The sequence below is a fragment of the Vicia villosa genome, linkage group LG2 (assembly GCF_029867415.1).
Source record: "Vicia villosa cultivar HV-30 ecotype Madison, WI linkage group LG2, Vvil1.0, whole genome shotgun sequence".
Lineage (NCBI taxonomy): Eukaryota > Viridiplantae > Streptophyta > Magnoliopsida > Fabales > Fabaceae > Vicia > Vicia villosa.
Window position 1 is genome coordinate 225,063,927 of NC_081181.1, and position 26,592 is coordinate 225,090,518.

Sequence of the window (26,592 nt, forward strand, 5' to 3'; positions counted from 1 at the left end):
GGGGAAAAGGAATTAAGTCTCAAGTTTTTTTTAGTAATGAGGGACTGAAGTTCACTATGGGTAGCTTGGTTCCAATTATGGCCAAGGAAGGCATATGAGTAGGATGTGGGTTCAGTGGTGGATGATAATTTAAGGTCGAATGTTTTATGATTATTAGATAACTTATTATAAGAAATAAAATTAGAGATGGGTAAATATTGATACCTATAGGTGTAGATGATTTAAGAGAGGAGTTACCTTGGATCATGGCACAATGATAATCTTGAAAGTGGATAGGAGGTTTAGAAATTATGTTAATGGGTAAATGTGAAGAAGTAGAAGGTAAGTTTGGATAAGAGACAATGTTGTTGTCCATGTATTCTAGAGGTAAGTCATTAGTTAGGTGGAAAATAGGTGTAAGTGTGATAGTGGTTTTAGGTTGTGTGTAGAAAAAAAAGAAAAAAAATGTAAAAACAAGTTGTGTCTCTAGAGAGAAAAATGTGTTTGTTGTGAAGGTCAGACATGATGTGACATTTGACACTGTGTTTATTGCCTAAGTAAATACACTTCTTAGATTTATGGTCAAGCTTTTCTCTTAGAACTCATGTCATACATTAAACATCTTTTATTGGTAAAAAAGTACAGGTCTTTGTGATATCTCTACAAGGGTAAGGGATACTCAGAGACAATGGTAGGTTTATTACAGTTAGGGTAGTTTGAGTTGGCCTGCATCGGCGAGAGGCAATGTATGGTGATGTTTATGGCGGTGAGAGAGGACAACTCATGTGAGACGAAAGGCTCTGTGGTATGTGTAATATTGGTTAAGTTATGATATGTCTTTATCCTGTTAAGAGAGAGGTGTTTATAGAGACCTTTGGGCCTAGGGTTTCCTAGGGAATATTAATCTCCCACTGGTCAAAGGAGGAATGTGGAATCCCTACTTTTTAGGAGGACGTGGATCAGCCATTGACCCTGACTTAAATCTAACCAACAAACGTCTTTCCCCATGTTTCCCATCACTAGGCAAGTGAGACATGCTTAGGGAAAGATGATTCCCACTAGGGCACGACATATGCTTGTAAGTGTACTATTTTGCCTCTGTATTAATAAGGGGGAAATCCCTGAATGTCGATCTCAAGGACTGCGTGATGCTATAGAGTTGTGTTTCAATTCAGTTAAGCAAAAGCCTTAGGGGTTTTGGGTTTAGAAATTATGAATTAAATTGCAAATAAAAGTAAAAGATTTATTTGGCCAAATATGAGTAATATGCCAGGGTCGGTGTGTGCATTAACATGTAACAACTCTGAATCCTATTTCAATAACAACTTACCAATCATCAACTACCGGTTCTCAAGAATGTTTACCCCTAATTCCTTAGCGAGCAAAATTTTAATCATTCAATATAAATCCTAATTCCTTAGCGAATTATGATGAAATTAAGCAATTGAATTATCAAGAACGTTCCAGTTACTATAGGGTATCCCTATTCCTAGGCAATATCTAATATAGTATAATTGTACAAAAACCCTAACACTGGCGGTCCAGCCTAAGTGTTAGTCATACATCAATCTCGTTGGTCCGACAAGGAAAGCTTTAGAAACATTGTACAATTAAATTGAATATGAAAGACAAATAGATGATTGAAATTGGGAAATCAAAGTCATTACAGATGTTAATCAGGGACACCCCCTAGCATTGGAGGGTTTAGCTACTCATATTGTTTAAAGAACTCAAAATATAAATTTTAGACATTACAAGTGTTGGAGATGAAATTGATCTTCAATCGCTTTCGTTCATGAAAATCCCTTTCTCGCGAAACCCATATCTTCTCTAATCTCTTCTCGTGATTCCTCTTTGCTAAAAAGTTTCACTAATTCATCGTGAAAACTCTTCTAAATAACATACATTCACTTAGGTCGGTTGGAAGTACCTAAAACACCCCCACAACTTAAACCATGGAAAAAATATGAAAAAAATCATGAAATAAGTGCCACATGCTGACACGGGCCGTGTCAGACAACACGGGCACCCGTGTCAGACTTCTGTCATCTTAAAAGTTGATTTTTTGTCCCACGCCTCCTGACAAGGCCCGTGTCAAGCCCCTAAATTTAGAATTTGGATTTGTTGTCTTCATCAAAGTTGTAGCCCTAAATTCAGAATTCAGATCTCACACTTGCTAACACAAGTCGTGCCAGCCCTCTGACTTTCATCTCGTTTGCATTTTCTTGGCCACGCTTCATCCTGACACGGTCGGTGTCAGGTGACACAGATGGTCGCGTCAGACCTCCTGTAGCATGATTTTTCACTTCCTTCAAAACTCCGTTCTTTGTACTTTTTCGTATTGATTTGTCTCGATTTATTCCTTTGAGCCTACAAACAGTACAATACACAACCAAAGCATAAAATATAGAAGAATGAAGTAAAACGCTTGATAATATAAAGCAAAGACGACTAAAATCAACGGTAAATAAACGTGTAAAAACCACTAATCACTTGTCACCCCTTCTGAGGGTTATATCACTCCCGCCTTAGCTAGGATTTTTTACAAATATAACCCTACACATCCAAACTCTCTCAAATCAGTATAATCATGGTTGATTTGATAAAGAAAGGTAAAAGGTGTTTGGTATTTTAATAATTTATAATGAATTCTATTGATTAGAAAAAATGCATTAGAAAGGGCACGAGCCTAAGAATGTTTAGGCATATGGGATTGGAAAACGAGACCGGTCAATAATCATGCGGGTTAATTAGTGGCCCGCTGGTTTGACCACTAACCCAGTGACCTAGTGCATTGACCGGGTCAATCACCGGTCCGGATTTTAAAACATTGACTCAGAGTATTAATTACATAGGAAACATGATAAGGTATATTCTATTCTATTCTAGAATGAAACTAAGGAATATTCTCTTACACACACACACACACAAATATCAACACTCTCCCTCAAGCTTGAGCATATAAGTTAAATGCACCAAGCTTGTCACATATATAACTAGTTCTGAGACTTTGAAGGAATTTTGTAAACAGATCTATCAATTGATCATTAGAGTTGACATAGGGATGGCAATGGGCAGGGTATGGGTAGGGTACTATAGTACCCATCCCCATACCCGCGGTTGGAAAAAATCCCCGTACCCGAGCCCATACCCGCTTGGGTAACAACTTTAGCACCCGTACCCGTGTCCTTTGGGTATGTAAGTACCCATACCCGTACCCATTACCCGCATTTTTAATAAAAAATAAATATATCAACTATAAAATATCATATCATTTTAAGTTTTTAGTAACATTTAAATGTTTTCAAAAAACTTATTGTAAAATTATGAAATAAACGAACACTTATGTAACATCGATGTATTTTTGAAAATTGATAGACATTTATTTTAATATAATAATATAAATCAAAATATATAAATATATATGTTGTGTGGGTATGGGGCGGGCTGGGTTCTAAATTTCCCATACCCGCACCCATACCCGCTTCTTTAAGTGGGTAATTACCCGAGCCCGTGCCCGTACCCATTTATGCGGGTTTTTATCCTACCCATTTTGGGTATTTTTGTGGGTAACCACTGGGGATGGGCCAAATTGCCATCCCTAAGTTGACAAAGCATGGGACATTGTCATCTGATCCAATCTTCTCTCTGACAAAGTGAAAATTTATCTCAATATGTTTGGTCCTCTCATGGAAGACTAGATTTGAAGCAATGTGCAAGGCACTTGATTATCACAAATAAGTGTTATTAGTCTTGCTTCCTCAATTTGGAGTTCTTTTAGCAACTTCTTTAACCAAATGAGTTCACATGTTGTCTTTGCCATGACCATATACTCTTTCTCGACGCTTGATCTTGCAACTACAATTTGTTTCTTACTTTTCCAAGATATAAGATTTCCTCAAACAAGTACACAATACGCATGGGTGGATCTTCTATTTATGGGTGACCCTGCCCAATCAGCATCAGAGTATCCAACTACTTGAGTACGTCTTTTATCTTCATCTAGGAGACCTTTTCCTAGATCATATTTGATGTATATCATAATCCGGATAACCGCATCCATGTGTTTTTATCAAGGAGAATTTAATAACTGGCTTACCATACTAACTACAAAAGAAATGTCCAGACGAGTGGTCGTGAGATAATTCAACTTTTCAACCAATCTCCTATACCTTCCTGAGTCAAATAGAGACTCCCCCTGATTGGGTGGGAGATTGACACTTGGATCCATAGGAGTATCAGCTTGTTTAGCATTCAAAAAACATGTTTCTTCCAAAATATCCATAGCATATTTTCGCTGAGAAATCACCAAACCATCTTTAGATTGAGCTACCTCAATACCAAAAAAAAATAGTGGATTTTACTAAGGTATTTTGTTTGAAATTGATTTGAGAGATGTTGTTTCAACAGGAGTATTCCTTGCTGATCACTATTAGTTATGACAATATCATCTACATACATAATAAGATAAATACACCCCTGGGCTGAGTGACTATAAAACACAGAATGGTCAGTTTCACTACATACCATACAAGTTGTTGTACTATAGTGCTTAATCAGCTATAAACCATAGTCGATGACTCCCCCTGAGCAACAAACCTAAGTGGTTGCTCCATATATACTTACTCTTCAAGATCACCATGTAAAAATGCATTTTTGATGTCATGTTAATAAATAGGCCAATGTCGAATGGCTGCAATGGCGAGAAGAAATCTAACTGATTCCATCTTGGCTATAAGCGAGAAAGTATCACTATAATCTAATCCAAAAATTTGTGTATCCTTTGCCTACCGAGTGAATTTAAATTGATCAATCTTATCATCTCGACCAACCTTCAATATATAAAGCCAGTGACAACCTACCAAATATTTCCCAGGGGATAGGAACTAGTTCCCAGGTACCACTGCTTTGAAGAGCACACATCTCATCAATCATTGCTTGCCTCCACTCAGGGTGAGATAACGCTTCACTTTGTGTTTTAGGAATAGAAACAGAAGACAAATAAGACAAGCAATTATAATGCAAAGAGGAAAACAATTATAACATAAGTCAATATAATATGGAGAAGGATTTCATGTTTGATGTATACCTTTTCGAAGGGAAATCGCAAGATCGGACTCAGGTTGCGAGATTAGAATCGGTGATGGCAGGAGCATCGGAGGAGAGTCTCAAGTGAACTTAAGGACATGTATGACCTCAGCGATAGGTACGATAGATGTTAGCTGGCGATACTAATATGTTTGAAGTGGTCAAAAAGTGGGGGGAGGTCAACCGTAGGAATATCTAGTGGGTCAGGATCCACAGACTAATGAGGGAAAATGGTATACAGGACATTAATAACTTCTGGAAGGGGTGAGGGAGTACTTTCTTAAAGGGTTTTCGGAGTTACGTGGCTAGACTCGAAATATGGAACAGACTCGAAGAAGGTAACACCGACAGATATGAGATATCATTATAGAGTAGGTGAATAACAACAATAACCTTTTTGGGATCGATGAAAACCAATAAAGACACACTTTAGTGATCGATCTGGTAGTTTATCAAGTTCGGGAGAGATATTGTGTACAAAACATGTAGACCCGGAGACTCGGGGACAGGGGCGGTTCTATAGCCCAGCGAGCCCGGGCACGCGCCCGGGCTCAACCCCTACTTTCTTTGTATTTTCCCTAATTTAATAGCTGATTTTTAAATGAAACCATGGGCAAAATTAGTAAAAATAAGGGTGTAAAAATTAAAATAGATGAATACCCAATGGTCAAACAGACCCAACCCAATTAATTATTTATGATTTATAATAGAAATTAAAAAAAAAACTAATCAAAATAGTTGCTTCTCTCTTTATCTTCTGACGACTCATATTTCTCTCTCCCCTCGGCTTTACGTCACTTTCACGTCAAATTCAAACAACAGCACAGAAGGTAATGATGTCCTTTTCTTAATTTTTCTTCTTCTATTGTCTTTGTCAGCAATACACTCAAATATCAATTCTACAAAAACAGCAACCTAATTCTTACAATTTCCTGTAAAAATTCAAATTGATAACACAAAACAAATGATAAATAAATCCCTCATATTAGGATTCAAGGTTCAAACAGCTATCAAAATTGTAGTTAGGTAAGGTACTGTATAAGTTTAAATTTTTATTATTTTTAAATTGTTTGTTCATTGAACTCATAAAGATAATTTTAAATTATTATTATCTTATTATATATTTTTTATATCATAGTAAAATAGTTTAATTTTTTTTATATTGTAGTAAAATTCTCTTTTAATTATTTTGTTACGATTTATTTATTTTATTTAATTATTCGGTCTCGTCAATTTGTGTGTTACAAATTGTTTATCTAAAAATTCGTTTCATTGAATAATTAAATTTCAGAGATGAGGAGGTTTTTGGTTCCTAGAACAAGTATTGAGAAAGTGAATGTTAAGCAACCGGAAGCCGAAGTAGAAGAAACACCCCCTAATGTGGCCAACGAGTTTAATCCAAACGAGATTGTGCGTGATTCAGGATGTAGGAAACAAATTCACGAGTATGCTCCCGATATTCAAGACCAAGTGAGGAGGGCTTATATATTGAAGGGTCCAACGCAACCAGATTTAGCAAGATATCCTCGTACTCAATTTGGGAAGTCTTCAAGAGCATTTTGTAAAGCTTGGTATAAGAGTTATACATGGATTGAATACAGTGAGTCAAAGGATGCAACTTATTGTTTCTATTGCTTTCTCTTTAAGCCTCCTGGGAGGGCCGAACACTTTGGTTATGAAGTCTTCAACAAAGACGGATTTAAAGATTGGAAGCATGCATCTAAAGGCTTTAAAGATCATATTGGTAGTCATGATAGTAAGCACAACTCATGTATGAAGCACTATGATGATTATAATAATCAAAGACAAAGTGTGACAAGTATCTTTGCTATAGCAACTAGGGAATCAGAAGAATTGTATAAGATTCGTTTGACTTGTTCTTTAGATTGTATTAGATATCTCATAGCACAAGGCATTGCTTTCCGTGGCCATGATGAAAGCTCTACTTCTCTAAACAAGGGAAATTTTAGAGAGATGGTGGATTGGGTAAAATCTAATGATGAAAAAGTAAGAGATGCTTTTGATCGTGGTCCAAAAAATTGCACAATGACTTCCGGTGACATTCAAAAGGAGCTCGCAACGTGTTGTGCACATGAAGTTACCAAGGTGATTATGGAAGAGCTTGGTGATAGACAATTCTCTGCGCTTATTGATGAATCACGTGATATATCTGTCAAAGAACAAATGGCGGTGATGTTGAGGTTAGTATAATGAGTTTGTTATTGAAACTACTACAATTATTAACTTAAAATTTTAAATTTCATTCAAACATAACATAGATAAATACATTTGAATTTTTATTTATGTTGCTATTGACAAAATATGTGTGGAGATGGATCACCGATTTTGTGAAGGAAGTAACGTTGTGCTGGATTGCTTCTCATGTCTTGACCCCAAGAACTCCTTTTCCAAGTTTGATGTTGATAAGCTTGCTCGTCTTGCTAATATTTATCATGTAGACTTTTCTGATGATGACCGTGTGTAATACGGTGAACTGACTTTTTATCGATCGAAATGTCGCGGTAAGCAAGAGTCGCCACCGACTTTTATTTTATCCAAACAATATTCGGAAAGGCAAAAAGAAACAGAAAAAAACCTTTAAAGAAAATCTAAGTTCGGGGGGTAATTTATGCAAAGGGAAGGTGTAAGGCACCCTTTGCATCCATGGTTTTCCATGGGCTCTTAATTGCTTTGCTTGCTCGTTTTCAGAAAATGTAGATGAAAGAGGAAAAAGTGGACTTTAGCTCGTAAATGAGCGTTGCCCTTTTTTCGAAAAATTATGAGAAAGAATATAATAAAAAGGTTTGAGCATTGCAAGGCAATTAGGGGCAATTACCTTAAACTCAGATGATAGGTCTCTTTTTAGCCTTTCAGAATGAAAGGGTCTATCCTTGCCATAAGAGGGCAGGAAGCCTTTCGTTTGGAGGTTGAAGGGTCATCGAAGCATCCTTTGCCATAAGACTGTCCCATGCCATAGAAGGGCAGGTAGTCTAAGGCAAGGATCAGAATAAGCCATTTCGTAGGCAGCCAGAAGATACCTCAGCCTTTTTCCGTAGGCAACTTCCGAGGGTCGAGGTCATTTTTGTGTATCGAAGGCAGCATCATTTAGGGTCGTGACCTTTTTATCGAGGCAACATGGCTGAGGTATCCTCGTATTCGATGGACGTGGCTTATTCTGCAAAAACACGAAGGCAACAGGCAACAAGGCAACAAGGCAGCAGAGAGGTTACCCAAAGGGTGCGTGTGTGCAACAATCACGTGATTATATTCAGATATTTATCTTTTAATTAGTTATTCTAATTCAGTTTAAGGCTTGCACTCCCTAAGATTACTAACCACGCAGTATATAATAATATAAAGCAATAAAGGGGGCGGGAAATTGTAACCAGCGGATCCCTTATCAGGGTTTGACACAAGTAATAATAATAAAAGGCATAAAATAAAATGAGGCTTAGGGTTACCAACGACGTAGCTTTAGTAATTGATGAACCTGAAAAGGAGGAAGAACAAGAAGGCAAAGTACAGTGAGTGCGTTATTAGTTCAGAGACAATCAGGGTTAACCCTAATAAAATAAAAGACAAATAAATTAATAATGATTAATAAATAATACTTAGCTTCGACTTGGATTTGATCTGATATGGTTAATAGGGCGCCTTTAAGGTTAACCCTGAAAGGCAAGGCAGAAAAGGGATGAATGCAAAGCAAACCCTAAAAGTAAAATAATCTAAATATAATTTAAATTGAATTAGAATTAAATTACTTAACTTCGAGGTTTGTTGAAGGCGCGCGATCATGTTGCTAACCCTGATAATGCAAGAAAATAAAATCAGTGTATTACCAATCCTGGTTGAGATTCAAATAGAGTATAATGATGAATTGATTTAATTAATTATTGGTCTGGCGACCTAATTAATTAAATCAGGTTCAGAAAATTAAATCGAGCGTAAAATTGTATCTACGAAATTTTTTTTGGAATTTAAATGAAATAATTATGATTTTTGAATAATTTTAACATGGTTAATTAAATTAAATAAATATGATTTATAATTAAAATATAAATAAAATAGAATATTAAAGGAAAATAAAAATAATTATTAGATATAAAACAAAAAAGTCTTGAGAAAAAAAAAATATAGAAGTTTTTTATATATATATATATAAAATAATATGGATTAAAAGAAAGAAAAAAAAACAAGTATATATATATATATATATATATATATATATATATATATATATATATATATATATATATATATATATATATATATATTAACGTGGCTGTGTAATTATAAATAAAAAAATAAAAAAAAAACTTAACTTTTAATTAGGTGTGGCGCAGGCGCATGGCATATGGTAGACCTGCAGGTTCTGGTGCGTCAGATTTGCTGGGAGGAGGATCATGCGGCTGAGGGTGTGAGGGACCATCATGCGCGCGTGGTCTGACGTGTACCAGATCCATTCGTCCACTAATAGAAGGCGCGCCAAAAATAATTTGAACCGGCCAACCACATCGTGCCAGCTCATCGTCTTCTTCCTCCCTCTAGTCCAGAATTACGGCTACGACTGTAGCTACGGTTTTGCTACCAAATATTCGTAGCAGAAACCATGGCTCTCGTACCTGCATTAAAACGCAACAAAAAAGCAAAAACAAACGCCCAGATCGTACATACACATCATTACGAACCTAATGGACCTGTTAATTGGGCTTGAGGCTGCGTGTAACCTAAAATCCCTCTTTTGAAGAGGACGAACCCTAATAATGGTGAAACGCTTTATATGCATAAAAGCTTAAATCAAACAATCCAGACAGCATCAGAACATCAAGATAAACACGAATCCACCATCAAATCATATTAAATGTGCATGTTTATATGGAATCAGAGCCAATTTAGTTTGATACGAACCGTGATCTAGGGATGATGATTTCGGACGTGAGATGACTCGTTGATGGTCCACACAGCTTTAGTGAATACCCAGGAACACGTTAGGATCAATGAGAGCTCTTGAATCGGCCTGCAATTCAGAATCAGATTTTTGAATTTGTTTGCACTTTTGAACTCGGGTATAGGAGCTCTTAGAGGCAGAGATCGTAACCCTAAGGGTCTGCTTGGTTTATCTTTATATATTGGAAGAAATTAGGTTAACAAACTTGAACAAAATCCAATCCAATCTTTATTTTGTAAATTGAGAAAATTTGATTTATGTATGTTTCTATTTTGGGTCAATTTCAATTTACTTGTTCCAATCTTGCCTTTCTGAATTTGAATCAAATATATTATTTGATTAATGGTTGGATATGATTGGAATGAAAAGAAACTCAATCTTTTTGCAATTTTCTTCAAATAATGATTAAATATATGATTCAAATGAATTAAAAATTCAAATAAAATCAAATATTCCATGTATTTTCGTGGGAAAGAGATCTTGGGCCTTTGGATACTTGGGGATCAGGATTAAGTAAAAATAACTTGGGCCCATTTGCAAAAAAAATCAAGTTCTTTCACATTTTTTCCTCCAAAATAGCTCGACTTTGACAAGGCCTATCTCCCTCAATTTTTGAGGTATGGAAGTGTTCTAAGACATTTTGGAAACCTTAGAGAGTCCTCTAACCAGTGTCTTTGGTCCTATATCAAAATCATTTTCCATTCTCATTTTATGACCTTTTGAAAGAAATGTCTTTTTGTTGACTTTTGAAAAGGACCTATAATGTATGAAGCCATATCTCTCAGATTATTGACCTATGAGCTTTGATTCTTGGACCATTGGATAGAGGAATGAATTCCCTTCAAAATGGGCTTTGGTGGGAATTTTTCTGATGAAGTATGAATATTTGGTGAATTTTCAAAGTTTGGTTGACTTTTTCAGTTCATGCCAAAAATAGTAACTTCTGACCTTTGACTTTTCTGATCTTTCCTTGATGAACCATGATCAATTCTTGATCAAATGGTGAATGATAATTCAATATGAGGATCTTGGCGAAAAGTCAGGAGTTTTGACTTTACTTTGACCACAGTTGACTTTTTAGGTTAAACAGTCGACTGTTGACCTTCTGAGCTTTTGAATGACCAAAACTTTGAGATAGGCCTTGATACTTGTCATGGAGGTAAAGTGGGATATGTTGAGCCATTGATTCAGTGATTTTCTTTTGAATGAACCAAACCCTAGTTCAGAGCCTTGTATAGGAGAGTGTGTCTTGGAGCTTTGTGTATTGGTTTGAGTTTGAATAGGAGAAAGAGTATGGACAAATTTTGGGGTATGACAGCTGCCCCTGTTCAATTATCTTAAACTTGAAGATGTAGAGTGGTTTATATGCCAGTCGGTATCTGAAGGTGGAAGATGATTGAACTCAAGAATACCAAGAAATTTGCCTTAGCTGAAGTAGGGACTTTTGTCGGAGATGGGCTTGTAGATGCCATCTGGTAGTAGTTGGAGTATGGATTGTTGCAAAATTTCTGCTTTTGTTGTCTTCTTCTTCTTTTTTTTTTAATGTTGAGGAACCGTCAAAGGTATCGACTCAAATCTGTGTTGGGTTATTTAAGGAACCGTCAAAGGTATCGACTTAAATTTGAAGCATATTGTTGAGGCACCGTCAAAGGTATCGACTCATATATGCAGACAGATTGTATAAGGAACCGTCAAAGGTGTCGACTTATATCTGAAATGTGTTGTTAAGGAACCGTCAAAGGTGTCGACTTAACTCTTGATGTGGGTTGTTAAGGAACCGTCAAAGGTATCGACTTAACTCTGAAGCATATCATTGAGGCACCGTCAAAGGTATCGACTCAGATACGTAGATAGATTGTATAAGGAACCGTCAAAGGTATCGACTTATATCTGAAGTGTGTTGTTAAGGAACCGTCAAAGGTGTCGACTTAACTCTTGACATATTAAGGAACCGTCAAAGGTATCGACTTAATACTTGAAAATAGATTGTTAAGGAACCGTCAAAGGTATCGACTTAACTCTTGTAAATGGAGATAGCGGTATCCTGAAAAGTAGAGGTTAGTTTTCTTTACGCCATGTCATGATGCATGCAATGTGTTTGTGTGACGGGATTCTCAAAATAAATGAGGACCTCGTATGTTATGTATGCAATTGTTGCGCTGTTTTGTGTATTATGTATGAACGTGTATGCAATTGTATGAATATGTTTATGACATGTGATATGTGAATATGTTGTCTTGATTGAGAAAATAAATCTCTGTATCTTTGAAGATGTTCAGCTGGGGATTCATGGTTTCCGCTTGGGGATGATCAGTAATTTGATGGACCCGGACTGGGGATGAAAGATATTAGTAAACCATGTTGGAGAAGAGCAAAGTATTGAAGATGTAAACTCTGTTGGGGAGTCATGTCTTTGTCGGGACGAGTATGTTTGAAGATATCTTCTTGAGAGTTGCTCTGTGGGGATATGATTCTCGTGAAGTCGACTCTATGGAGAAGCATGGATGCCTTGAACATTTCCCCTAGTGATTATAGCACTTGTCATTCCTGGACTCATATTGATTGGAAAACACCAATGAATTTTGATCGAAGCGTTGAACATGCCTTGTATACTTTGCCCCCCTGCTAGTAGGAACTTGAAGAGATTCACCTCACGAGGACTTTATGAAGTGTATACTATAGGTGACATGCCCCTAGTAATCGTAAACTTAGGATGATGCCCCTGACTGTTTGGCTTTTGAGAGATTCTTGGAATCTTGACTTGATTGCCCCAGATTGATTGGGAAAAACGTGTCATGCCCCCTTGTATACGTAGGAGACATTGCTTCTTGGAGTAATATTGTCTGTCGGGATAACTTTCAGTCATTAGTTGTATCCTGTGCAAATTCTCTCTGTTGCTAACATTTGAAATTATGTAGCAAAATTTGTTTAATAATGAATTCATGAGATGCAATGCATACGTTTGTCTTGAGTTTTTGAAAAACATTAAAGCATGAGATGTAAAAACATGACATTTGTAAGAACATGATATTTATAACAACATGTCGTTTGTAAAAACATGACATCAACTTGGCATTTATGGTAAACCTTAAGGAGTCAGGATACCTTTTTGGTAACAGTATGCTTTCGAACTAACCATGTTTCAATTAGGACTTTCAAAGGTTGTAACGTGGCTTGGTTCACGGTTTAAGAAACAAAGGATAAAGGCTCAAAGTTTATTTGTACCCACCCCTCTTCGTGATGTTCTTTGATCCTAAGCTCAGTTAATTCGACTTATGCATTCAAGTTCCAAGAGATCTATGGATGTGCGCCTTCGATAATATTGATGGTTCGCAAGTAATGAGAACTTCTGATATGGCAATCATTTCTTCCTTTTGGTAGTCACAACTTTGTGTTGTTCAAGAATTTCTCTTTTTTCATCTTTTTGATATCCCTAACTTTTGCCTGAACTATCTATTGTGAGCTTACAGTCAGCGGGATGCCTTGATTTTTGCCTAAGTCATCTTTTTTATTTTTGACTTAGCAGGCTTTTCTTTGTATATATGTTTTTCGTTCTTTCCTTTTTGAAAGATAATGACTGCCTTGTTTGATTGATGAATCGTCATTGTCTTTTGATTGACATTTCCAACACTTCTTTGATGCGTGCGGTTGAACGTTTGTGATTGAAACCTTTGTTGAAAGGTGTACTGAATGGTTCTCTTAAAATAGAATGCACAGCCGAATTAACTGAGAACTACCATGCCCCAGGTTATGATCACAGGTTTTGAATTATTCAAGAAAGAAAACTCCTACAACTTAGGCTCAAAAGGGTTAACGAGGGATTATCATCCTTATATCTCCACTGTTTAGGAGTTGAAATAATGCCTGTACATCGTCAACACAGTCCGTTCAAAAGCATACTGTATGAGGTTGCGGTATCGTTTTCGTCATCCTCCCTTAAAAGGCTTACAGCTTAGCAGGAGTTGAGTATCACAAAACATATGCAGAGTAACGACATAATTTAAAAAGAGTGATAGCGAAATAATTTATTCAAGACAAACATATGCAATGCACTGATGATAATTATTTAAAACAGATAATGTCTATCATGATTCGAATGTTTAAACAAACAGAATAAAATTTGCGCATGAAAGTAAATCTAATGATTAAAAGTTCATCCACTTAGACATTAATCAGTCTTGTCGTGACTAGGCATAGGAGCAGTGATCACTACAGGAGTCTTGGGATGATAGAATCCAATTTCACCAGCATCGATCATGTCTTGAATCTTGTTCTTCAATGGCCAACAATCATTCGTATCATGCCCAGGGCTATTGGAGTGATATGCGCACCTCGCATTGGGCTTGTAGCTAGGGGCGGAAGTGTTAGGCTTTACAGGAGGACCCCTTAAAGTAATCAAGCTCTCTCTCAGCAAATGTTGTAATGCTTGAGCCAGTGACATGTTGATCTTTGTAAACTGACGTTTAGATGTATCTGACTTGCGTCTTTGATGCGGAGCTAGTGTAGAGGTCAGAACTGTCCCCATAGATTGGTGGTGTTCATTGCGACCTTTCCGATTGTACACAGCATCATCCATGTAAGGCTTCTCAAGTGAGTCGAGGTCGATGATCTTGTCATTAATGAGGTCTTGAATCTTGTGCTTCAACGGTCCACAATCTTCTGTATCATGACCAGGACTATTAGAATGATAAGCACATCTCGCGTGGTACTTATACCCAGGAGTGGGATTAATAGGAAACGAGTAGGGAGGCAATAGAGTTATCAAGTTCCGATTGAGCAGTTGTTGCAGAGCTTGAGACAGCGACATATGTAATGGAGTAAATGACCGCTTAGGCTTGGATCTCTGATTATCTCGACCACCTTGATACTTATATTGATTCTTCTTCTTCTCGATCAGAAGTGCCTTCAATTCTTCTTGCCCCTTGGCCAAGTGAAAGATTACTTTTTGGAACTGGTTATTCTGAGCCTGAAGATTTTTGACAGATTGTTCGAGATCCATCTTTCTTACTGAAATAAACAGCGGAAAGATGAGGCATTTGTTTTTGTGAAACCTGTGATGCGACGTTTATGAATGCATGATTATGCAAATGCAATGATCTCAAGGAGTTAAAGGCCTTTTAACACATTTAAAAGAAAAGAAAAGTAGAAGCAAAAATAAATTAGTTATTTTAAATAAAAACCAGTGCATTATATGTTTTTTTTTACTATTATTTTTTGAAGTTACATTAAAGAAATACTAAATAATAAATAAAATATAAAAAGAATCATTCTTCAAGTCGGCGCTTTCTCTTTAATCCTCTGATCTCCTCTTTATGGGCTTTGACCATCTCGTTCTTTTCTTGAATAAGCCTATCAATCTCTAGCTCCCATGATTGTATCTGATCAGGTGAGATGAAGTCTTCAATCTTCCACTTGCGAGAGAAATAGTCAAGCATACTATCTCGTTCTTTAGCATTAGCCACTAATACTGCTTTTTCTGCTTCAACCTTTTGTAGACGCTTCTCAAGATCAGCCTTTTCTTGTCTTAAATGAGCAACGGTGGCAGCAAGGTCTTCGTTTGGAGCGGGTACATAAGGCTCCAATTCTATGTGAACCTCGGGAGGAGTGACCCTCGGAACAACGGGTGTGTCAGATGGATGTGGTATGCCAAACTCGACGACTCGGTCATAAATCCATTTAAAGTAAAGATCTGAAGGAGTATCGATCCTCATTCCCAATTCTCTTGCACCCACCTTTTTTACTTCATACCAAGCTTTAATGAAGTGATTCTTCTTTTCAGTTGTATCCGAACCATAGTCAAAATTTTCCGCACTAAGATATATGGAGCGGGGCTTATCTTTCAAAGCAAAACCAAACTGATGTCGAGCAAGTATAGGGTTATAGGTAATTCCTCCATGGATGCCAAGAAGAGGCACATTAGGGAACTCTCCACAGCGGTCATATAACTGAACTCCCTCGAATTTCTTTGGATACCAAATGATGTCGTCGTATGAAAGCTCCATAATCCTTTGAATCCAAGTCAAACCTTCTTCATTCTTTATTGAGGATCGGGGTAAGTGAGAAATAAACCACCTATGTAAGAGAGGGATACACCCTAGAACACAACCTCGTCTCTTTGTCACTCTAGCGTTGATGGAATGCAATAAATCACCAAGTAGAGTAGGAACAGGATTCTTGCTAAGGAAGATTTTGATAGCAGCCCTATCAACAACTTTGTCGCAGCGGTGAAAAAGAACTTGTCCATATATCAACAGGGTTAGAACACTTTCCAAGGCATCCATGCTTAAAGCTTTAGCAAAGATCTTAGCTTTCTCGATCAAGAAATCCACAGGTATCCCAGAGTAGTCTCTTTTGTTGATCCAAACTTTGTTAATTTCTGATCTTGGTAGGTGTAGAGCAGCAGCAATGTCTTCCAACTTAGGACCTCCTTCCTCACCAGTGTAAGGGATTTGATCAGGTATGGGCATGTCCATTATGTAAGAGAATTCTTCCAATGTAGGTACCAGTTGAAAATCTCTATAAGTGAAGCAATGGAGAAGAGGATCATAAAATTGCATCATAGAATTGAGGAGAGCTTCATCCACTTTGGTTCGCATTAAACTCATCAGTTTGTTGAGAGATTCATAAAGAACAAGAGAACCAGTAATATCATCACATAAGAGTCTTAATGCAGTAGGTACTTTCTTGAAGTTGAGGAAGAAAGGTTTTCTGATTAGGATTCCCATTATTTAAATAACCTACAAAACAAATTATGGTTAAAATACCTTTTTTCTCCTTGAGATGAGTTAGCCATGTCATGAATGCATGTATGCATGATGCATCACAGAAAAACAAATCCACACAAATCACACAATTTTGGTTTAAGGCTTGCATGGAGTTTTAGATCAGGTGTCCTTCCCAAAGGCATTTCTATGGATAAGGAGATTTCACCAACAGGTTCTACAAGTTATCCAGAATTGTAAGCCCTTCTAAAGCACCCTCGGACATGATGCATTTGCACCATGCAATGATACTTTGAGAAAGAACCTATCTGAATTGTAGCATCGGGTAGCGACTAGTCCTTAACATTTGTCAAGGGTAGTCCCCCCACTACGTTCCTAAAGGCCAGGATGGGTTAAGGGTAACTAAAGGTCCTTGAGCTCCGGCGCACCCACAGACACATACATAGACCCCCCTCATTTGAGAAAGGTGTGCATATGCTATGGAGTCCTAACTCAAGCGTGAACTTCATATTGACTCATCTCCCACATATGTGAAAGAGGTCGTCATGACTATGCCACTCCTAATCTTAGGTGTTCTTGAATCCGGGAATAGGATTCGTCCTTCAATTTTCCCAAAACACCCCTGAAAGATAAAACAAACAAAGCAAACAATATCCGGTGAACTGACTTTTTATCGATCGAAATGTCGCGGTAAGCAAGAGTCGCCACCGACTTTTATTTTATCCAAACAATATTCGGAAAGGAAAAAAGAAACAGAAAAAAACCTTTAAAGAAAATCTAAGTTCGGGGGGTAATTTATGCAAAGGGAAGGTGTAAGGCACCCTTTGCATCCATGGTTTTCCATGGGCTCTTAATTGCTTTGCTTGCTCGTTTTCAGAAAATGTAGATGAAAGAGGAAAAAGTGGACTTTAGCTCGTAAATGAGCGTTGCCCTTTTTTCGAAAAATTATGAGAAAGAATATAATAAAAAGGTTTGAGCATTGCAAGGCAATTAGGGGCAATTACCTTAAACTCAGATGATAGGTCTCTTTTTAGCCTTTCAGAATGAAAGGGTCTATCCTTGCCATAAGAGGGCAGGAAGCCTTTCGTTTGGAGGTTGAAGGGTCATCGAAGCATCCTTTGCCATAAGACTGTCCCATGCCATAGAAGGGCAGGTAGTCTAAGGCAAGGATCAGAATAAGCCATTTCGTAGGCAGCCAGAAGATACCTCAGCCTTTTTCCGTAGGCAACTTCCGAGGGTCGAGGTCATTTTTGTGTATCGAAGGCAGCATCATTTAGGGTCGTGACCTTTTTATCGAGGCAACATGGATGAGGTATCCTCGTATTCGAGGGACGTGGCTTATTCTGCAAAAACACGAAGGCAACAGGCAACAAGGCAACAAGGCAGCAGAGAGGTTACCCAAAGGGTGCGTGTGTGCAACAATCACGTGATTATATTCAGATATTTATCTTTTAATTAGTTATTCTAATTCAGTTTAAGGCTTGCACTCCCTAAGATTACTAACCACGCAGTATATAATAATATAAAGCAATAAAGGGGGCGGGAAATTGTAACCAGCGGATCCCTTATCAGGGTTTGACACAAGTAATAATAATAAAAGGCATAAAATAAAATGAGGCTTAGGGTTACCAACGACGTAGCTTTAGTAATTGATGAACCTGAAAAGGAGGAAGAACAAGAAGGCAAAGTACAGTGAGTGCGTTATTAGTTCAGAGACAATCAGGGTTAACCCTAATAAAATAAAAGACAAATAAATTAATAATGATTAATAAATAATACTTAGCTTCGACTTGGATTTGATCTGATATGGTTAATAGGGCGCCTTTAAGGTTAACCCTGAAAGGCAAGGCAGAAAAGGGATGAATGCAAAGCAAACCCTAAAAGTAAAATAATCTAAATATAATTTAAATTGAATTAGAATTAAATTACTTAACTTCGAGGTTTGTTGAAGGCGCGCGATCATGTTGCTAACCCTGATAATGCAAGAAAATAAAATCAGTGTATTACCAATCCTGGTTGAGATTCAAATAGAGTATAATGATGAATTGATTTAATTAATTATTGGTCTGGCGACCTAATTAATTAAATCAGGTTCAGAAAATTAAATCGAGCGTAAAATTGTATCTACGAATTTTTTTTTGGAATTTAAATGAAATAATTATGATTTTTGAATAATTTTAACATGGTTAATTAAATTAAATAAATATGATTTATAATTAAAATATAAATAAAATAGAATATTAAAGGAAAATAAAAATAATTATTAGATATAAAACAAAAAAGTCTTGAGAAAAAAAAAATATAGAAGTTTTTTATATATATATATATATATATAAAATAATATGGATTAAAAGAAAGAAAAAAAACAAGTATATGTATATATATTAACGTGGCTGTGTAATTATAAAAAATAAAAAAAAAAAAAAAACTTAACTTTTAATTAGGTGTGGCGCAGGCGCATGGCATATGGTAGACCTGCAGGTTCTGGTGCGTCAGATTTGCTGGGAGGAGGATCATGCGGCTGAGGGTGTGAGGGACCATCATGCGCGCGTGGTCTGGCGTGTACCAGATCCATTCGTCCACTAATAGAAGGCGCGCCAAAAATAATTTGAACCGGCCAACCACATCGTGCCAGCTCATCGTCTTCTTCCTCCCTCTAGTCCAGAATTACGGCTACGACTGTAGCTACGGTTTTGCTACCAAATATTCGTAGCAGAAACCATGGCTCTCGTACCTGCATTAAAACGCAACAAAAAAGCAAAAACAAACGCCCAGATCGTACATACACATCATTACGAACCTAATGGACCTGTTAATTGGGCTTGAGGCTGCGTGTAACCTAAAATCCCTCTTTTGAAGAGGACGAACCCTAATAATGGTGAAACGCTTTATATGCATAAAAGCTTAAATCAAACAATCCAGACAGCATCAGAACATCAAGATAAACACGAATCCACCATCAAATCATATTAAATATGCATGTTTATATGGAATCAGAGCCAATTTAGTTTGATACGAACCGTGATCTAGGGATGATGATTTCGGACGTGAGATGACTCGTTGATGGTCCACACAGCTTTAGTGAATACCCAGGAACACGTTAGGATCAATGAGAGCTCTTGAATCGGCCTGCAATTCAGAATCAGATTTTTGAATTTGTTTGCACTTTTGAACTCGGGTATAGGAGCTCTTAGAGGCAGAGATCGTAACCCTAAGGGTCTGCTTGGTTTATCTTTATATATTGGAAGAAATTAGGTTAACAAACTTGAACAAAATCCAATCCAATCTTTATTTTGTAAATTGAGAAAATTTGATTTATGTATGTTTCTATTTTGGGTCAATTTCAATTTACTTGTTCCAATCTTGCCTTTCTGAATTTGAATCAAATATATTATTTGATTAATGGTTGGATATGATTGGAATGAAAAGAAACTCAATCTTTTTGCAATTTTCTTCAAATAATGATTAAATATATGATTCAAATGAATTAAAAATTCAAATAAAATCAAATATTCCATGTATTTTCGTGGGAAAGAGATCTTGGGCCTTTGGATACTTGGGGATCAGGATTAAGTAAAAATAACTTGGGCCCATTTGCAAAAAAAATCAAGTTCTTTCACATTTTTTCCTCCAAAATAGCTCGACTTTGACAAGGCCTATCTCCCTCAATTTTTGAGGTATGGAAGTGTTCTAAGACATTTTGGAAACCTTAGAGAGTCCTCTAACCAGTGTCTTTGGTCCTATATCAAAATCATTTTCCATTCTCATTTTATGACCTTTTGAAAGAAATGTCTTTTTGTTGACTTTTGAAAAGGACCTATAATGTATGAAGCCATATCTCTCAGATTATTGACCTATGAGCTTTGATTCTTGGACCATTGGATAGAGGAATGAATTCCCTTCAAAATGGGCTTTGGTGGGAATTTTTCTGATGAAGTATGAATATTTGGTGAATTTTCAAAGTTTGGTTGACTTTTTCAGTTCATGCCAAAAATAGTAACTTCTGACCTTTGACTTTTCTGATCTTTCCTTGATGAACCATGATCAATTCTTGATCAAATGGTGAATGATAATTCAATATGAGGATCTTGGCGAAAAGTCAGGAGTTTTGACTTTACTTTGACCACAGTTGACTTTTTAGGTTAAACAGTCGACTGTTGACCTTCTGAGCTTTTGAATGACCAAAACTTTGAGATAGGCCTTGATACTTGTCATGGAGGTAAAGTGGGATATGTTGAGCCATTGATTCAGTGATTTTCTTTTGAATGAACCAAACCCTAGTTCAGAGCCTTGTATAGGAGAGTGTGTCTTGGAGCTTTGTGTATTGGTTTGAGTTTGAATAGGAGAAAGAGTATGGGCAAATTTTGGGGTATGACACCGTGGAACAATAAGGGAGCAACTTGAGACTTATGTACATCAAGTGAAAAGGCATGCTTCCTTTACTTCTTGTGAAGATGTTCAAAGTTTGGCTATGAAGATGGTTCAAACTGAGAAACATTTGGTATTTCCATTGGTCTACAAGCTCATTGAGTTGGCTTTGATATTGCCGGTGTCTACAACATCCGTTGAAAGAGCTTTTTCAGCAATGGAGATTATCAAGTCTAATTTGCGCAACAAGATCAACGATGTGTGGTTCAATGACTTGATGATATGTTACACCGAGCGGGAGGTATTCAAGTCACTTAAAGATGTTGATATTATTCGAACATTCACCGCAAAGAAGTCTCAGAGAGGGCATTTACCTCTTAATTTTATTTAGCACACTATTCGCAGGTTAGGTTTCATCTCTCTTATGTAGCACACTTTATGACTATTTATATATTGTCACATGTAAAATTCAGTTAAATTTTTTGCCCAGGCTACATAATATTTCTGGCTCCGCCACTGCTCGGGGAGAAATCAGATGAAGATGGAATGGGGAAAAAGGATTGAGTGGGGGTTTATTTTTAAGGATAGATGAGGACGTGCGATTTATAATGTAACACATCGTTAGCACAACATCCCCCCAAAACAGAAGAGGAATATTACCATGGAGAAGTAAGGTCTGAGTAGTTTCTACGAGATGCTGATTTTTTGTCCGGCTACCCTATTTTATTAAGGTGTATGTAGATGATATTATATTTGGGTCGACTAATGCAAAACTTGTCAAAGATTTTTCTAAGCTTATGCAGAGTGAATTTGAGATGAGTCTCATGGGTGAGCTAAATTTCTTCCTTGGCCTACAAATCAAGCAACTCAGTCATGGAACGTTTGTGAATCAAACTAAATACTGTACGGAACTGCTCAAAAGATTTGGAATGAGTGAAGCAAAGGAAATTGACACACCTATGGCAACAAATACTAATCTAGACAAAGATGAGAAAGGTAAAGAGGTTGACGTGAAATTATACCGAGGTATGATAGGTTCACTATTGTATCTTACTGCCTCAAGACCAGACATTATGTTTAGTGTGTGTATGTGTGCAAGATATCAATCTTGTCCAAAAGAATCTCACTTAAAAGCTGTCAAAAGAATTCTGCGATACTTACGTGGAACTACTACATATGGCCTATGGTATCCAAAGGGAAATGAGTGCCATTTGGTAGGATTCTCCGATTCAGATTTTGCTGGCTGCAAATCCGATAGAAAAAGCACCAGTGGAACATGTCATCTATTCTCAAATTCATTGATAAGTTGGCATAGCAAGAAACAAGTATCGGTTGCATTATCTACTGCTGAGGCAGAATATGTAGCTGCTGGAAGCTGCTGTGCACAAATATTATGGCTCAAGCAACAACTTCTTGACTTTGAGAAAGGAGACGTTACATTTGAACATGTAGAAAGCAAGAAGCGACTAGCTGACATCTTCACCAAACCTCTAGCAACGGAGCAATACTTCAACATTCGTAGGGAATTAGGGATACTCGATATCTCTAATTTGGGCTAATTACGTTTGTTCTCTCTTAATATTATTCCTTTACTTTATATATATATTTTTCTGCTAACATTTCTCTTAGCGTAAAGGTAGTTCATCATCAAGCCAGGCGTCATTCCACATTGACTAAAGGCTGCCACTAAAGTTGACACCTACATATTGAGAAAGCGGTAACGTAATTGTTGTTCACTTCCAAAAATATTATTGACACTATAATATGCTATCAATTAACATGCTTATAGTGACTTCATGCATATAATCGCTCTTTCTCATATATGTGTCTCATCTTCAATACACCTTTAAACATATTTGGCTCTCATGCTATCACTATCTACCTTTTATCTACTATACTATGAATGCTAGCATTTTATCTATGTTTCTCTCGTTACTCTCCTCTTCTTTTTTTTTGTATCTCTTTTGATGTTGTCAAAGGGGGAGATAGATAGATGCTGAGTGTACGGGGGAGCTCAGCTGAGTAAATGCTGAGTGTACGGGGGAGCTTTTACCACTTATTGCCAAAGCTTCTACTACCGGTTTGCCATCATCAAAAAGGGGGAGTATGTGAATACAAGATCACACTCACAAAGATGTTTTTGATTCATGGCAAACTCAACAAGCATACAAGCAACAAGGCACAAGCAGAAGAACTCAAAAGAAAAGCAAGCATTGGTTACTTATAACAGAGCAGGTCGACCTACCATGCATATAGGTCGACTCAACACAGGCAAAACAAGAAAAATGCAGAAAAGCAGCAGCTAGGTCGACCTACTGTCAATCCAGGTCGACCTAAAATGGAGAAAAACTCATACACTTCTGTTAGGTCGACCCACACATCAACTAGGTCGACCTAATCTGAGAAAAATTCCCCAAAACGCATTTGAAGTGGATTCTGGTCGACCTACTCCTTTACCAGGTCGACCTAACTGGGAACAAATAACATCCAAAGGATATGCAGCTCTGTTAGGTCGACCTAAGCACCACAAGAGGTCGACCTATCTGATCAAAAAGGATAAGCAGCTCTGTTAGGTCGACCTAAGCATCACAAGAGGTCGACCTAACTGATCAAGAATGCCAAAAATTCTGTTTTTCTCTGCTCCAACTGATTAGCTCTCATATATATTGTCCAAGGTTCAATTATTGAATGCAACACCAACGACTGAAAGATACACAAAGGCTTCTCATCTTCGTTCTTCGTCATCTCCAACACAATTACACATAATCATTTTTGCGTTGAGGGTTAGTGATCGAGTTCGATAACGTCCATGGAACGGAATTGAAGATTCCTAGTGGGTGAAGATTTGTGGGGTTTTTGGTGAATAAAATCTGCGGGTTTTGTCCTCCAAGATAGGTGTTTCTTGGGGGTTTTTATCAAGAGGTTTCATCGAGGATCCATCTGAGTGTGAAGATTGAAGAACAAGGGTTCAAGGCAATTCAAGACACTGCAGAAAAGGGATTAAGTGAAGCTCTTGGATAACCTTGATCTGACTCAAGATTAAGGGGGAAGAAGATTCAAAGGATCGACATAATTGGTTTATGGTTTATCGCTTTGTTATCTTCTTTGTATGTACTACTTTCAACATTAATGAAAGATTTCCCAATTTCAGTTTGGAATTGGGGGCAGACGTAGTCGTAGCGAGGACGATCGACGAACTGCCTAAACAAATATTGTGTTCTTGTCGCTTTTACTTTTTCATTTACGTTCTGTTCATATTTGGTGATAATAGCAAATTGATCAACGATTCGAGTGTTAAGATTGTGAATTAAGGACTTATATAAACATCACAATCCATCACACATTGAACCACCATCAATTTGATCATTATCACCAAGTGTTTGTGTTTTTGCTTCTTTCACCATTACTGCATTGCAAACGTCGTTCATCATATAAGAAGTTAATTGATTTTCAATAGAGCGACGTATTGATTCTATAGTGTATTCTCTTATCGTTTATCTCAAGCTGGTTAGTGGTTTTAACACATATACAATCGTTTCAATAGTGGTTCAGAATAGACGCGAGTCGATTCAGAATCACTTCCGCTTAAAGTTCAATTAATTCTGCAAAACTGTGTAAGATCTATTCACCCCCTCTAGATCCTAAGGCCAGCGTCTAACAAGTGGCATAAAGAGCCCTGGTTTATTCCGTGCTACGTGAAACACTTATTGGAAAGATGGCTTCCGGACCTAAAGGGGCTCACAATAGAGCTCCAGTTTTCAACGGTGAAAACTATGGCTATTGGAAGGATTGTATGTGTGTCCACATCAATGCAATTGATAGGAACATCTGGACAGCTATTGTCAATGGTCCCTTTCAGATCACCATGACAAATGCAGCTGGTGCAGTTGTTCCAAAACCAGAAAATACTTGGGATGCTGAAGATGAAAAGAGATATGCATACGATTGGAAAGCGAGAAACATTCTAATCTCAGCTCTAGGAGTTGATGAATACTATCGCGTTTCCCATTGTAGATCCGCTAAAGCTATGTGGGACACATTGCAAGTTGCCCACGAGGGAACGGATGATGTCAAACTAGCTAGGATCAATACGTTAACTCAAGAGTTCGAACTCTTCCACATGGAAGATGGTGAATCCATCGAAAACATGCAGAAGAGATTCGTTCACCTGAAAAATCGGTTAAATTCTCTTGATAGACCTGTTTCCAATGCAGTTGCTACTAACAAAATCTTAAGATGCTTGAACAGGGAATGGCAACCCAAGGTTACAACAATAAAGGAAGCAAATGATCTAAACACCTTAGACATTACCACTCTCTTTGGTAAACTAGAGGAACATGAACAACACCTTAAATGCCTTGACATGCATGAGAAAAGGGCAGAGAAAGAAAAGAACATGGAGAAAGAGGTAGAGAAGAAGTCAATAGCTCTAAAAGCTTCAAGCTCCAAGACCTCAAGACAAGAGCTAAAGGATAGTGATACAAGTGATGACGAAGACTCCGATGATGAGGAAATGGGACTGTTTGTGCGAAGATACAACAAATATCTAAAGAAAAATGGAGCAAAACATTCTGACAAAGGCTTGATCAACTATAGAAAGCAATCAAACAAGTTCAAACAAGATGACGACAACAAAGGAAAAATCAAAGGCCTTTGCTTCAATTGTGGGATAGCCGGTCACTAAAAACTGGATTGTCCATACCTTAAGAAAGAAAAAGAGAAGAACCAAAGCAAAGGTCATAACAAATCTAAAAGAGCCTACATAGCATGGGAAAGTGATTCATCTAGTGAAAGCTCATCAAGCGATGAAGAAGAATCAGCAAACCTATGTTTCATGGCTCATCAACACAAGAAAAAGAAAGCTGAAAAGTGTCTTGACATTGCCGAAAGGTTGTGGTTCCTTGATAGCGGATGTTCAAGACACATGACGGGAGACCTATCTCTTTTCGTTGAGTTTCAAGCAAAGAAAAAGGGGTATGTCACCTATGGAGATAACAATCGGGGAGCCATACTTGGTAAAGGAAGTGTAGGTAACCCTTCTACCACTACTATAACTGATGTGCTGCTAGTAGAAGGTCTTAAACATAATCTTTTAAGTATAAGTCAATTGTGTGACAAAGATTTTAAAGTAATGTTTACAAATTCTGGCTGCACAATAGAACATACTAAGAAAAGAGACATTATGTTTAAGGGCTTAAGAGTAAACAACATCTACATGCTAAACTTGGATGAGGTATCTAAGTCTAGTACCAAGTGTCTAATTGCTCTGGGCGAAGACTCATGGCTTTGGCATAGACGTCTCGCCCACATAAATTTTGACTTACTTAATAAAGTTGTCTCAAAAGATTTAGTAATCGGCTTACCTAAAATGAAGTTTTCAAAAGATCATCTATGTGATGCTTGTCAAAAGGGAAAGCAAACAAAAATCTCTTTTAAATCAAAGAACGTGGTTTCAACATCACGCCCTCTTGAACTACTTCACATGGA

General features: G+C 37.2%; 1 protein-coding gene across 1 annotated transcript; it reads left to right on the top strand.

The window, feature by feature from the left end:
- The first annotated feature begins 6,360 nt into the window (after window positions 1-6,360).
- LOC131651472 (uncharacterized) lies at window positions 6,361-7,278 on the top strand. Its single transcript, XM_058921135.1, has one exon. The coding sequence runs from the start codon at window positions 6,361-6,363 to the stop codon at window positions 7,276-7,278; it is 918 nt and encodes a 305-aa protein (XP_058777118.1).
- The last annotated feature ends 19,314 nt before the right edge of the window (window positions 7,279-26,592 follow it).

Coding starts and splice junctions, on each gene's coding strand:
- LOC131651472 (XM_058921135.1), top strand. CDS start 6,361: ATGAGGAGGTTTTTGGTTCCTAGAACAAGTATTGAGAAAGTGAATGTT.